General features: G+C 35.4%; 1 protein-coding gene across 2 annotated transcripts; it reads left to right on the top strand.

The window, feature by feature from the left end:
- The first annotated feature begins 281 nt into the window (after positions 1–281).
- borcs5 (BLOC-1 related complex subunit 5) lies at positions 282–11713 on the top strand. 2 transcript variants are annotated; one of them, XM_037768464.1, is made up of 4 exons: positions 282–762; positions 4710–4919; positions 7059–7216; positions 8739–11713. In XM_037768464.1, the coding sequence occupies exons 1-4, from the start codon at positions 705–707 to the stop codon at positions 8970–8972; spliced, it is 660 nt and encodes a 219-aa protein (XP_037624392.1). In that variant the 5' UTR covers positions 282–704; the 3' UTR covers positions 8973–11713. The 2 variants fall into 2 exon arrangements, with proteins under 2 accessions (XP_037624392.1, XP_037624393.1); XM_037768465.1 differs by having other exon boundaries at positions 286–762; positions 4710–4853.
- The last annotated feature ends 1602 nt before the right edge of the window (positions 11714–13315 follow it).

Below are 13315 nucleotides of genomic sequence, written 5' to 3'. Positions count from 1 at the left end.
ATTCACATACAATGAAAAGCATAAAAAAAATAAATTGTCAACATTTGATGCCTTGATTTACATATTCAAAAAGGAGTGAGAAGAAGTTTTAACTTATTTAATCCCCCCCCCTTCTCCATAAGTCAATTATTAATTATTATTTTTTTATTTATATTTTTTATTTTTAATTACCTGGCTGTAGAGGCTCAGTGAATATGGTCTATTTGTAATTGCTTGTGCATTTAAACAACATGTTTTGTCCCTGCCTCAGCAGCAGCAGCAGCACATGAAGCACACAATGAAGAAGTTAGACCACGTGATCAATATTGACGGAAGTGATGCCTCGCCCTGAAGTCAGTCTGTCATCTCTGTTGTATCGTGTGTAACATTTATTTATCCCTAAAGACAGACGTCTCTGTATCACTCAACAGACAGATAGAAGTCAGCTCAGCTCTCACTCAGCTCCAGATGAACTGTGTTTACCTGATAGATGGTTAAAGGTAAAGGTAGCAGTGAACAGCTGGTGTTAGCTAGCACAGCTAACTAGCTTGAAATCGCCTTTCAGCTGCTCTCCTGTTGGACATTCATGGTTGTCTCGTTGTCAGTCCGGGTGTGTTTGAAGGTTGAAGGTCGAGTGAAGTCAGACGGGGTTTTATTTATCAGGTATTTGAGGGTCTGTGTTTCTGGAAACGTTGACTAAAGCTTGCTAGCTAATCGTTATCAGCATGGGAGCCGAGCAGAGCGGAGACGCGGAGCACAAACACTCCGACTACAGCTCATCTGGTAAGATAGCGCACTATACACATGATTTAATAATGTTCATCGGTTCATAAAGAAGTAAACACAGGTAGAGTGGTGTATTAGCTTGATATAATTGATGGAATAATGTAAAGTAAATACTCTGAAGTACTGTGATTATTTATTTATTTGAGTGCTCCTATTTTATGCTTTATACATCTAACGTTACTCCTCTACATCTCAAAGTGACATATGTATAATATGTCCTATACATATATCACTTTACTGATGTAAAGGATAAGACATATGTATAATATGTCCTATACATATATCACCTTACTGATATAAAGTATAAGACATATTTAGTATATGTCTTATACATATATCACTTTACTGATATAAAGTATAAGACATGTATAATATGTCCTATACATATATTACTTTACTGATATAAAGTATAAGACATATGTATTATATGTCTTATACATATATCACTTTACTGATATAAAGTATAAGACATGTATAATATGTCCCATACATATATCACTTTACTGATATATGTATAAGACATATGTATAATATGTCTTATACATATATCACTTTACTGATGTAAAGGATAAGACATATGTATAATATGTCCTATACATATATCACCTTACTGATATAAAGTATAAGACATATTTAGTATATGTCTTATACATATATCACTTTACTGATATAAAGTATAAGACATGTATAATATGTCCTATACATATATTACTTTACTGATATAAAGTATAAGACATATGTATAATATGTCCTATACATATATCACTTTACTGATATAAAGTATAAGACATATGTATAATATGTCCTATACATATATCACTTTACTGATATAAAGTATAAGACATATGTATAATATGTCTTATACATATATCACTTTACTGATATAAAGTATAAGACATGTATAATATGTCCCATACATATATCACTTTACTGATATATGTATAAGACATATGTATAATATGTCTTATACATATATCACTTTACTGATGTAAAGGATAAGACATATGTATAATATGTCCTATACATATATCACCTTACTGATATAAAGTATAAGACATATTTAGTATATGTCTTATACATATATCACTTTACTGATATAAAGTATAAGACATGTATAATATGTCCTATACATATATTACTTTACTGATATAAAGTATAAGACATATGTATAATATGTCCTATACATATATCACTTTACTGATATAAAGTATAAGACATATGTATAATATGTCTTATACATATATTACTTTACTGATATAAAGTATAAGACATATGTATTATATGTCTTATACATATATCACTTTACTGATATAAAGTATAAGACATGTATAATATGTCCCATACATATATCACTTTACTGATATATGTATAAGACATATGTATAATATGTCTTATACATATATCACTTTACTGATATAAAGTATAAGACATATGTAGTATATGTCCTATACATATATCACTTTACTGATATAAAGTATAAGACATATGTAGTATATGTCCTATACATATATTACTTTACTGATATAAAGTATAAGACATATGTATAATATGTCCTATACATATATCACTTTACTGATATAAAGTATAAGACATATGTATAATATGTCTTATACATATATTACTTTACTGATATAAAGTATAAGACATATGTATAATATGTCTTATACATATATCACTTTACTGATATAAAGTATAAGACATATGTATAATATGTCCTATACATATATCACTTTACTGATATAAAGTATAAGACATATGTATAATATGTCCTATACATATATCACTTTACTGATATAAAGTATAAGACATATGTATAATATGTCCTATACATATATCACTTTACTGATATAAAGTATAAGACATGTATAATATGTCCTATACATATATCACGTTACTGATATAAAGTATAAGACATATGTATAATATGTCTTATACATATATCACTTTACTGATATAAAGTATAAGACATATGTATAATATGTCCTATACATATATCACTTTACTGATATAAAGTATAAGACATATGTATAATATGTCCTATACATATATTACTTTACTGATATAAAGTATAAGACATATGTATAATATGTCCTATACATATATCACTTTACTGATATAAAGTATAAGACATATGTAGTATATGTCTTATACATATATCACTTTACTGATATAAAGTATAAGACATATGTATAATATGTCCTATACATATATTACTTTACTGATATAAAGTATAAGACATATGTATAATATGTCCTATACATATATCACTTTACTGATATAAAGTATAAGACATATGTATAATATGTCCCATACATATATCACTTTACTGATATAAAGTATAAGACATGTATAATATGTCCTATACATATATCACTTTACTGATATAAAGTATAAGACATGTATAATATGTCCTATACATATATCACTTTACTGATATAAAGTATAAGACATATGTATAATATGTCTTATACATATATCACTTTACTGATATAAAGTATAAGACATATGTAGTATATGTCTTATACATATATTACTTTACTTATATAAAGTATAAGACATATGTATAATATGTCTTATACATATATCACTTTACTGATATAAAGTATAAGACATATGTAGTATATGTCTTATACATATATCACTTTACTGATATAAAGTATAAGACATATGTATAATATGTCCTATACATATATTACTTTACTGATATAAAGTATAAGACATATGTATAATATGTCCTATACATATATCACTTTACTGATATAAAGTATAAGACATATATAGTATATGTCTTATACATATATCACTTTACTGATATAAAGTATAAGACATATGTATAATATGTCCTATACATATATCACTTTACTGATATAAAGTATAAGACATATGTAGTATATGTCTTATACATATATTACTTTACTGATATGAAGTACAAGACATATACTACATATGTAGTATATGTCTTATACATATATCACTTTGAGATGTATAGGAGTAACGTTAGATGTATAAAGCATAAAATGGGAGTACTCAAATAAAGAATACTTACTATTTACTTGACAACTTCAGATACTCTCTTCTACATAAGTTGACTCTGTAATGGTCCATTCTCCCTAATGAGTACATTTACTTTTTTTGCTATTTTTGCTGATAATACTTAATGTTAGTGTGTACAATTTTAGATATAGTTCTTGTAATGGATTATTTTTGTGACATTACTTCTTTTACTTCAGTATGAGTACTAATTTCACCACTGTCCAAAATGACAAAGCTAATATTTATTTGAAAGACTGCTTAAATTCATGATCAATCTAGTATTCCTAAATCTTGAAAAACACACTTAAAGGTCCCATATTGTAAAAAGTGAGATTTTCAGGTCTTTTATATTATAAAACGGGTTTAAGTGATATATAAATACTGTTAAACTATCAAAATGCTCAATATACGGAGAAACACACACAACCCGTATTCAGAAATTGTGCGTTTGAAACAAGCCGTCAGGATTTCTGTCCATTTGTGATGTCACAAATATAAAATATTTAGACCATTACACGGTTTTAAACATAAACATTCTAAATGTGTCCCAGTTTATTTCCTGTTGCAGTGTATGTAAATAACATCAGCTAACAGGAAGTAAACATGGACCCAAGCTGTTGCCTAGCAACGCAATTCCGTTGAAATGCACTAAAACGGAGCGTTTCAGACAGAGGGTAAATACAGGTATATTCAGGCAGACAGAATGAGGAAAATAAAGTTTTTTTTAACATTAAAGCATGTGAACATGTTCTTGTAGAAACACTTAATACAAGTATGAACCTGAAAATGAACATGATATGGGACCTTTACAGCATTCTCAGATTAACCAGCTAGTGATCTGATTGAAACAAGGTGAGGTGATGTGAAGTAACCACTGCCTGTTGATATTAACATGAATATTGTCATTGCAGTGGTGCCCTCCCCAGCAAAGCAGAAAGCAAAGATGGATGATATCGTCGTCGTGGCTCAGGGGACACAGTCAATGCGAAATATCCACAACGACCCAGATGTCATCAAGCTTCAGGAGATACCCACTTTTCAGCCACTTTTAAAAGGTGACTTTTTAGGTCTTCCAGCTGCTGACATGAATTATAGCGTCGCCTTTCAGCCACTTTTAAAAGGTAACTTTTTAAGTCTTCCAGCTGCTGACATGAATTATAGTGTCACCTTTCAGACCAATAGTTCATTTGGTACACCTTGTTAAAACTAATGCAGTGCAACACAGGTAACACACTTGAGTCGACAAAATGCTCACCCACAGTAGAAGAGAAAGAAACTTTATTATATTTGTCATATGCATAGAGGTACATACATTAAATTTGTCCTCTGCATAAAGGCAGGGTGGGCGATCTTGAGAAACTTGCAAGAGTACACTAGAGTTTTAAAAATTATACAGCCACAAAAATGAGCCCAGTGTTGCCAACTCTTTTCCCATGAAAGTAGCTAGCAGCATTAGCTGCTAACTAGCTCCAAAAGTCCCTAAATGTAGAGAGAACATTACCAAGTCGACAGCACTGACAGCCTTTCGCTTAAAGGGGCTGTTTGTAAGAATCAGAATTGCTTGTTAACAGCGACACCTGGGGCCGTTAAGTCAATGAAAGTCAGTGTCGGGCTCGCGCTTGTGCTTGCGCTACATAGACATGAACGAGCATCACTCAAAACAGTGAGGCGACACACGTCAGCTAAAACCACAATATCACTCTATATTTCACCTGCTTGACAGTAATGTTAGCTGACCAGACGAAGGTCTCTCCACGAATCACTGCTGATCCTAGTGTTAACTTCCTGCTTCAGCCTCCCAACCACGGTCAGAGGGAACGGGAGAGACACCGGAGTTTTGATCGGGAACGATAACGTTTCTTGCTGCGGAGCCCCGTCACTTCACAAGACACGGGGAACCTCTGTTGGTCTGGAGGAGCTGCAACATTTATTTCTGCACAAACGTCCATTGTACATTTACTAGATATTCTCAGAGCTAAACTAACTCTTCTGCAGTGTGGAGTGTGCGCGCATAAACATGAGAGTGGAGCGAAATAGAGAGAACAAGTGCGGTGTGTGAGTGAAGGCAGGCAGGCAGGCAGGCAGGCAGGCAGAGGAGCAGAGACTCCGGCCCTGAAGACCAAAGCTACAGTCTCCCCCGTGTCCTTCGACCGCGGCCAACACTGTTTAACAGACTATAACTTTGTGGTTTTGGTGCTTCTGTGTAGTTTGTGTTGGAGTCTGAGTCTGAACAGCGTAGCCACACGCAAGTGCGCATGGGACACCGACCCGGATTGATAGTGTAAGAAGTTACAAACAGTCCCTTTAAGGCATCCCTCCAAAGCCACTCCCCCACTATTATCATTACAAACATCAATATATCATAATGAACATGAACGGCGAACATGACTATTGTTAGTACTAGGGATGTGCATTCCAAGCAAAAATACTATTCGAAAATCACTGGGAATTAGTTGATTTTTCAAAAATCGCCACATAACCCCCAGATACCCTTTTTTTTAGTCAGATGATTTGATTTATTGATTGCTGTTGGGATGAAATGAGAATTTCAACTAGTATAAAAAACAATGTTTCTAAAATATTTACCAACCCTGCCTTTAACCCATCCTAAGGATCAGTGGGCTGCTGTGAAGCACCCAGTGAAAAGAAATCCCATATTCTCAGACAGATTATTACTGTGAATTGTGTGAATTTATGAGGCCCCACAACTGTATATTTATAAAGCATAAAACCTGATTTGGTGCACGAGACACAATAGGCACACATCTAAATCATTTTTACAGGTGCTAGTTTCAAAAACAAACTGAAAGCAGAAGTTAGACATCAGATCTGCACACTGCACGATAGCTTCCAATAAATTAAATATAATTTCACAATGTTTTGATCTCTGTGGTCTCTGCAGTTGTTTGATATTGAAATGTTGCTCTATTAAATTACATTTATTTGGATCTATGAGTAGCATATGATGATATTTAATCTGACTTCTACTATTTCAGTTTTCATATGAAGATTTTGAGAGTTTCATCTAATCAACAAGTTCCCACCAGTCCATTTTCAAAGCTAATCGCCACTACAACTCATTAGCACTGTGTTAGAAGGTAGATAATTAGCCAAGTTTCCTGTGTAGACAGACTCCTGAAATACCAGAGGGGTAATTCTGTCAGATCCTGTGCATAGCTAATTACAATAATTACCAAGTGTTGCGCTGTTGTCAAGTGTTACGCTGTTCCAAATTGTACATTGCTTTCCGCTCTCCACAGGAGTGCTAAGTGGCCAGACGTCACCCAGCAGTGTGTGTCTGGAAAGGCTGGATACTGCTCAGGTTCTGCAGCTCTGCGTCCGCTACCAGGACCACCTGCACCAGTGTGCCGAGGCCGTGGCCTTCGACCAGAACGCCCTGGTCAAGAGGATCAAAGAGGTAAGGCTGCGAAATTACAGCAGGAGATATTTACCATGCAGGGTTTCTCATTGCTCCATCCCAAGACATTTTTATCTCCATAGCTATCTGTCGGGAAATATTTGATTTTAAGTTGTGCATAATACAGGATGACCACCGCTCCACACTAGCTTAATCTTTGCTAAGGTGCTGGACTCATCAATGAGTCCAAACTGATAGAAGATATATTTGCACACTTAGATCTATGTTCTGTTTCACTTTATTTTGAGCTATAGGTGAAACAGACTCTGTATCCTCTGATGAAGGTCTGTTGGCCCGAAAGCTCAAAACAAAGATCCAAGTGTGCGAATATCTCTTCTATTATTTTAAGTTGTGCAGAAATATTATCTGATCATCAGAAAATCTACATCAAGTTTTCTTTTCAAAGTTTTTTATCCCACAAGAATGGAAGATACATGACGTATATTTTTTATTTCTCCTACTCATCCCCCAAATACAAAGAAGCTTTACTCATTGACAAATATATATGTGTACATATAAGTATAAGTATATAATTCCCCATTTCCACCCTACTGTCCTGGAAGAAGAAGAAAAAACGGATGGAGAGAAAAATAGACTTAAATTTTGATCATCAATTGATTTGTTTAAGTCATTTATCAAGTAACATTGCTAAACATTCTCTGTCTTGGCTGTTTGTAAATTAATATATTTGAGTTTTGGACTGTTGGTTGGACAAAACAAAGGATTTTAAGACATTAACTTGGGATGTGGAAACTTTTCCACTATTTTTTGGACATTATATTTTTACTAAGTGATAAAGAGATTACTTTAAATACAAAAAATAGAGTCATCAATTAAAACAACAAGCAAATATGAAAGACAGTCAAGTCCTGGTTATAATTTTGTTAGAACTGTAATCATGACACCATCAAGTCATTATTTGTGTACTTGAGTCAATGCTATAAATGTTTTGCGTTCTGTTTTGTTTGTCTCATTTATTTGAATGTTTGTTTGTGTGTTGTCACGGATGGTTGTTCTTGTTTTCGATTTTAAACTGCAACATGAAATTTTAATGATTACATAAACTATTAATGCCCATCAAGGGACTGGTGTTGGCAATTAGCTTCGGCTATATACACATGCACACGGAGAATTGCTTCTGCAATTGTTTCTCTGTACTTGTCCCTTACAAATAAATAAAGAACTTCACACAGTCTTAAGTTACAGTGACTAACATTTTATTACATGTGAAGATATTTATTACATTTTTTGTGTTCTAGGAAAGGTTATGTTGAAACATTTATTGTTAGACCCTTGGTGTTGTCATATAATTTCATATAATCTTAAACACCTCTTACTCTTTATATTTGAATTTCAGTTCTATTACTGAGAGATGCTTGCACTGTGAATTTTTGTATTATGTTAATCATATTCATGTATTAAGTGTTGCTGATGTAGAATTGTATGAGTTGTTTTCAGATGATTCATCAAGTCTCATCAAAAGTCAAATCTCTCTTCCTCTCTCCCAAATGTTTCCTTCCAGATGGACTTGTCAGTGGAAACCTTGTTCAGCATAATGCAGGAGCGCCAGAAACGCTACGCCAAGTACGCCGAGCAGATCCAGAAGGTCAACGAGATGTCCATGATCCTGAGACGCATCCAGATGGGCATCGACCAGACGGTGCCGCTGATGGAGCGCCTCAACAACATGCTGCCGGAGAGCGAGCGCCTGGAGCCCTTCAGCATGAGGCCTGATGGGGATTCTGCCACCAAGTAGCCTCCTTAAAGCCGACACAGCTGCTTCTTACCTGAGTCTCCATCCAGTCCTGTGGCCAGGAAGTGCAGATCTGTCCAGCTGTAGGGATTACCCATTAAAGTTTTTTTTGTTTTCATAGTAGAGAGCTACGGTTTAAATGGGTGTGACGGGTCAGGTCAGTTCTTTTAAGCCAAGTTCACACTACACAACTTTCAAAGTCGTTAGATCGCTGTACTGTTGACACTGCACAACTTGCTGTCTTGTAATGGTGAATCTTCAAGTCGTTATGGTTTTCACACTACATGACTGACCGATGACAGGGCGGGGTAACACACTACAAGATCTTTCACCAGGAGGAATCCCTGATGAGTATGTCTGTCACAAAAAGACACGCAAGGGCGTATATGCTTGTTGATGTTGTTGGCAAACATGTTCACAAAATAGCCTGTGTCTACTCTTCTATACTATTTCCCCTATGTAGATCAGTCACTGTGTTATGTTTATTCATGCAACCACCCAACACCCTAGGTGCAGCAACAACTTTGGTCCGCGTTTGAAATGCAACACATACAGTAAAGTTCCAATTGTTACAGGTGACCCCTCCGCCAGGTTTCCCCTCAACCCGTGTCTCGTGCTCTCATTGGCTGTAGCTCCCAAACAAATTCCCTGTCCAAATCCGGACATTTAGCATGCTAGATATCTGGAGTTTGGCGTCTGAAATGCATCGGCAATCCTCTCGGCATCGCGTCTTTGAACAGCTTATACATAACACTCGAATGCCAATGTGGGAGCGCCAAAAACTGTCAGCAAGTTGTGTCGTGTGAACTAGGCATTACTTAATGTAGGAAGTTTTGCTGAACACACATGCTCTTAATCAGCAAAATCATACTTTCTATAGCATCTTTACTCAGCGCACACACACACGTTCATACCTAACCACAACCTTCTGCTACTGCTCTACTGGAGCAGATGCCAACTTATGAAGTGCTGCGATCAAATGTGCCCCAACTGCAGAGGGCTTGGAGATTATTACTTATCCCCCTCCTGCAGGGAATCAAACTGGCAACCTTCCAGGCACACGCTTTCCTTACTAATCTAAAGTCAGGGGAGGAACAAACACTTTTGATTGAGTCAGAATGAACTCCATATGCTCAAAAACTTGTACTGCAGACGCCTAGCAGGTTTTAGAGACTTAAATGGGAATGAGCGACATAGAAGTATCTCACAAGTTTTTCCTGCTGCTTTGGAGATTTGCGCAAAACTTCAGAGCCGCTCAAGAATTTGCAGAGAAATGATTTTGGATCTTGGACTTCACATTACAAATATTTGTCGTTTGTGATCTTGAGATTCATCGCCATATACCTCGCTCACTGTTTGGAGATCCCTTCTATGAAATGTTTGCCTGCAGACTGACTGCTTTTAATCTTCTGAACGATATCGGTGCATCATTTTTGAATATTATGATGAAGAGACTCACGGAGAAAACGAAGATGGATTATTACCATTGGATTACACACGGAGCATTGATCTACTGTACACTGGATGTAAAATAAGAAACACCTTTTTGGACAGAAGATCGTTTCAATATTCTCATGAACTTCAGTTTTGCGATGAGAGAACTTTAATTTATTTGGATATTTTTGCTATTTGCATGCAAAACAGAGAAGAAAGTGACACAAAGGACCGAACAGAGACCCTGACGCTTCAGTTTTACAGCACATTGGTACAGAAGATGGAGGAAATTTCAGCATTAATTTTTTATGTTCGTTAGCTTTGTCATCGTCACAAATGCCAAAGATTCGCAAGTCCTCAAAGATGTTTAATAATAAGTGGCACTTTAGAAACAGTCTGTCATATTTGTGTTCTTTTTGAGGAAAGTGATCAAAATAACTTCACCGTTTCATCTGTCGAATATTTATTTCTGTATCACAAGTCATGCTTGTTAGGCTTAAAGGGTCAGTTCACCCAAATATATATATATATAAAAAAACATCTCCTCTCTTACCTCTAGAGGTATCTATCTATGCAGATAGTTTTGGTTATAATTGACCAGGTCTTGTCCAAGATTTCTGCCACCATCACAATTCAATGGAGTTGAAAGTTTAAAGTATGTTAGACTATTTTTTAGGCAGAAAAGAAACCAGGACATTGTTTATGAAAGACATGTTACTGATTTGTTAATATTTTTAATGCTGAGAGCATCACCAACGAAATTTAATTCACCTTTGTTGTATTGGATGGCAGCAGAAATCTAAAGACCTGGGCAAATAAAATCAAAGCAATTTACTTATCTAAATACCTCTAGATTTTTTTTTTTCTATTAATTTGGGTGAACAAACAAAAACTAATAATTGGTCAGTTTGGCAATAAAAAAATAAGACGCTTAAAAAAAGAGAAAAATGGTGTTATTATTGCTGCAGTGTTTTAAGTATGGGCTTGTGTAAATTCACTAGGTGGTGGCAGAGATAACTCAACACAGTCTGTGGTTTTCTGACATATATATTATGAGGTTAAAAGTCCCAAGCTAGATGATTCACTGAGTTTGTAAGAACTTGAGTATCATGCTGAAGGACACTTGGACTCACACACTGACGATAAGATATAAAACAGTTTAATCCCCTATCGGGCCGACCTGGTTTTATTTCTATTCAGCATTCTCTTCATCCAGAGCTAGTGCTATACCTTGTGCCAACATGTTTATTTCTGCAGATAATCTGTATCATAGCAACCAGATGCAAATAAAGTGTCTCAGCTGAAAAAAATGTTTTCTGCATTTTACCATAAACAAGTATTAATTAGCATCTTTGATATTTAAAAAGCAATAATATACCTAATAATAGCCTAACAATAAAGCTTATTTGTGTTGCACTAAAGTCAGGGTAAATTAAGTAATTTGCAAAAAAGAATAGTTGCAATAATACCGCATATCTCACTGTTGAGCCAACTTTATAATTCCTTCAACACGACAGCCCTAATACACTCCATTATATTTTAGGAAAAAAACAGTAGTCCCATGTGCCCAAATATAATATAATAATATGATGATAAAACAGCTGTATCTCAGAAACTACAAGAAGCACAATCAAGTATATTTCACATGGAAAACATTTTAATAAACAGAAGTGCTAGGATTTTTCCTCATTTTTCAAAAATCTTGATTTTGACTATTAATAAAAGTGTGATTTTTCATGTGATCTAAAGATTTCAAAGTTGTACTGTTAGATACTTGCCCAAAGTATGTCCGCACCAAATATCAAGACTCTTGACCAATCAAAATGCCTTATCATACTAAATGAAGATACTAAATATAGTCTTAAACTAATCTGGCGGCACCCTTGGCCAGTGCTCAAATCGCCCTCTGGGTGCCATGGCGCTCACTTTGTGAATCACTGCTTTATCAAACTCAGCTTCTCTGTGAAGTCCCTCTTTCCAGTCTGCGTTTCTTGTGTTTGTGACTACAGAAGCCTGGAAGCCGGGTGTGTTTATACTTTGGGGATTACAACATGTAGGTATCAAACCCAAAGACCAAATCAGAATTAGGTATTAAAGGATTTTGTCCAGAAAGCTTTCTGCTAATGGCGAGTGGCTCCTCTCTGGAGTCAGTGGAGGATGGTTTTTTTTCCCCCCATGAGCCAGTGCAGTGTGATTAGAGTTGTTGTGTACGTGGTTGAATTTTTCATCGGTGTATAAACACGCTGAACTCAATTACACCTACAAAAGGATCGTCCTCCGGCTGCCTCGCTTTGAGGTACAGAATTAGCCCGGTTCGTTGACATAAGGGACATAAGACAGAAACAAGTTTTCTTCTGAATTTAAAACAGGACTCCTTTGATATGTTATCGCCTTTCATGTGTAAATTAAAACGGGTGAAAAATGTCTTAAATGGCCTTGGGGGTATTGTTTGAACATTGGAACAGAAATGGAAATTGTCATTGCATTCTGTGGCGAGGAGGTGTAAAATTCCTCCGAGTCTTTGTAATGAAGAATAGCTCCTGACGCTCAGAGCTGGATATTAACGCCACGAGATGATACAATACGATCTGCCACCAGGAAATTCATTCTCTGAAATGAAAGAGAAATCCAATTTCCCCCTGTATACTTCTCATTTGAATATAAATCAAAGGCTGGTTTGCTCTCTTTTTCCTTCCTGTTTTGCCCACTCAAAATTGGAAACATGAAAGTAAGTTTGGGCTTCTTATCCGTGTCATCTTTCAGGGTGAGACGCAAACCTACGCCGGTTGTTTTGCTCCGATAGGAGTCAAATTTTGAGTTTCAACACAACACACCACTGAGATGTGAAAAACATTCAATACGATTGTTTTAGTTACACAATTCAAATGCTTAAATAGTACTTTTCAGTCCGT

This window comes from Sebastes umbrosus, chromosome 4, assembly GCF_015220745.1.
Source record: "Sebastes umbrosus isolate fSebUmb1 chromosome 4, fSebUmb1.pri, whole genome shotgun sequence".
In the NCBI taxonomy this organism is placed as follows: domain Eukaryota; kingdom Metazoa; phylum Chordata; class Actinopteri; order Perciformes; family Sebastidae; genus Sebastes; species Sebastes umbrosus.
The sequence above is the reverse complement of the archived record's forward strand: the minus strand, read 5'-3'. Positions and strand labels throughout refer to the sequence as shown.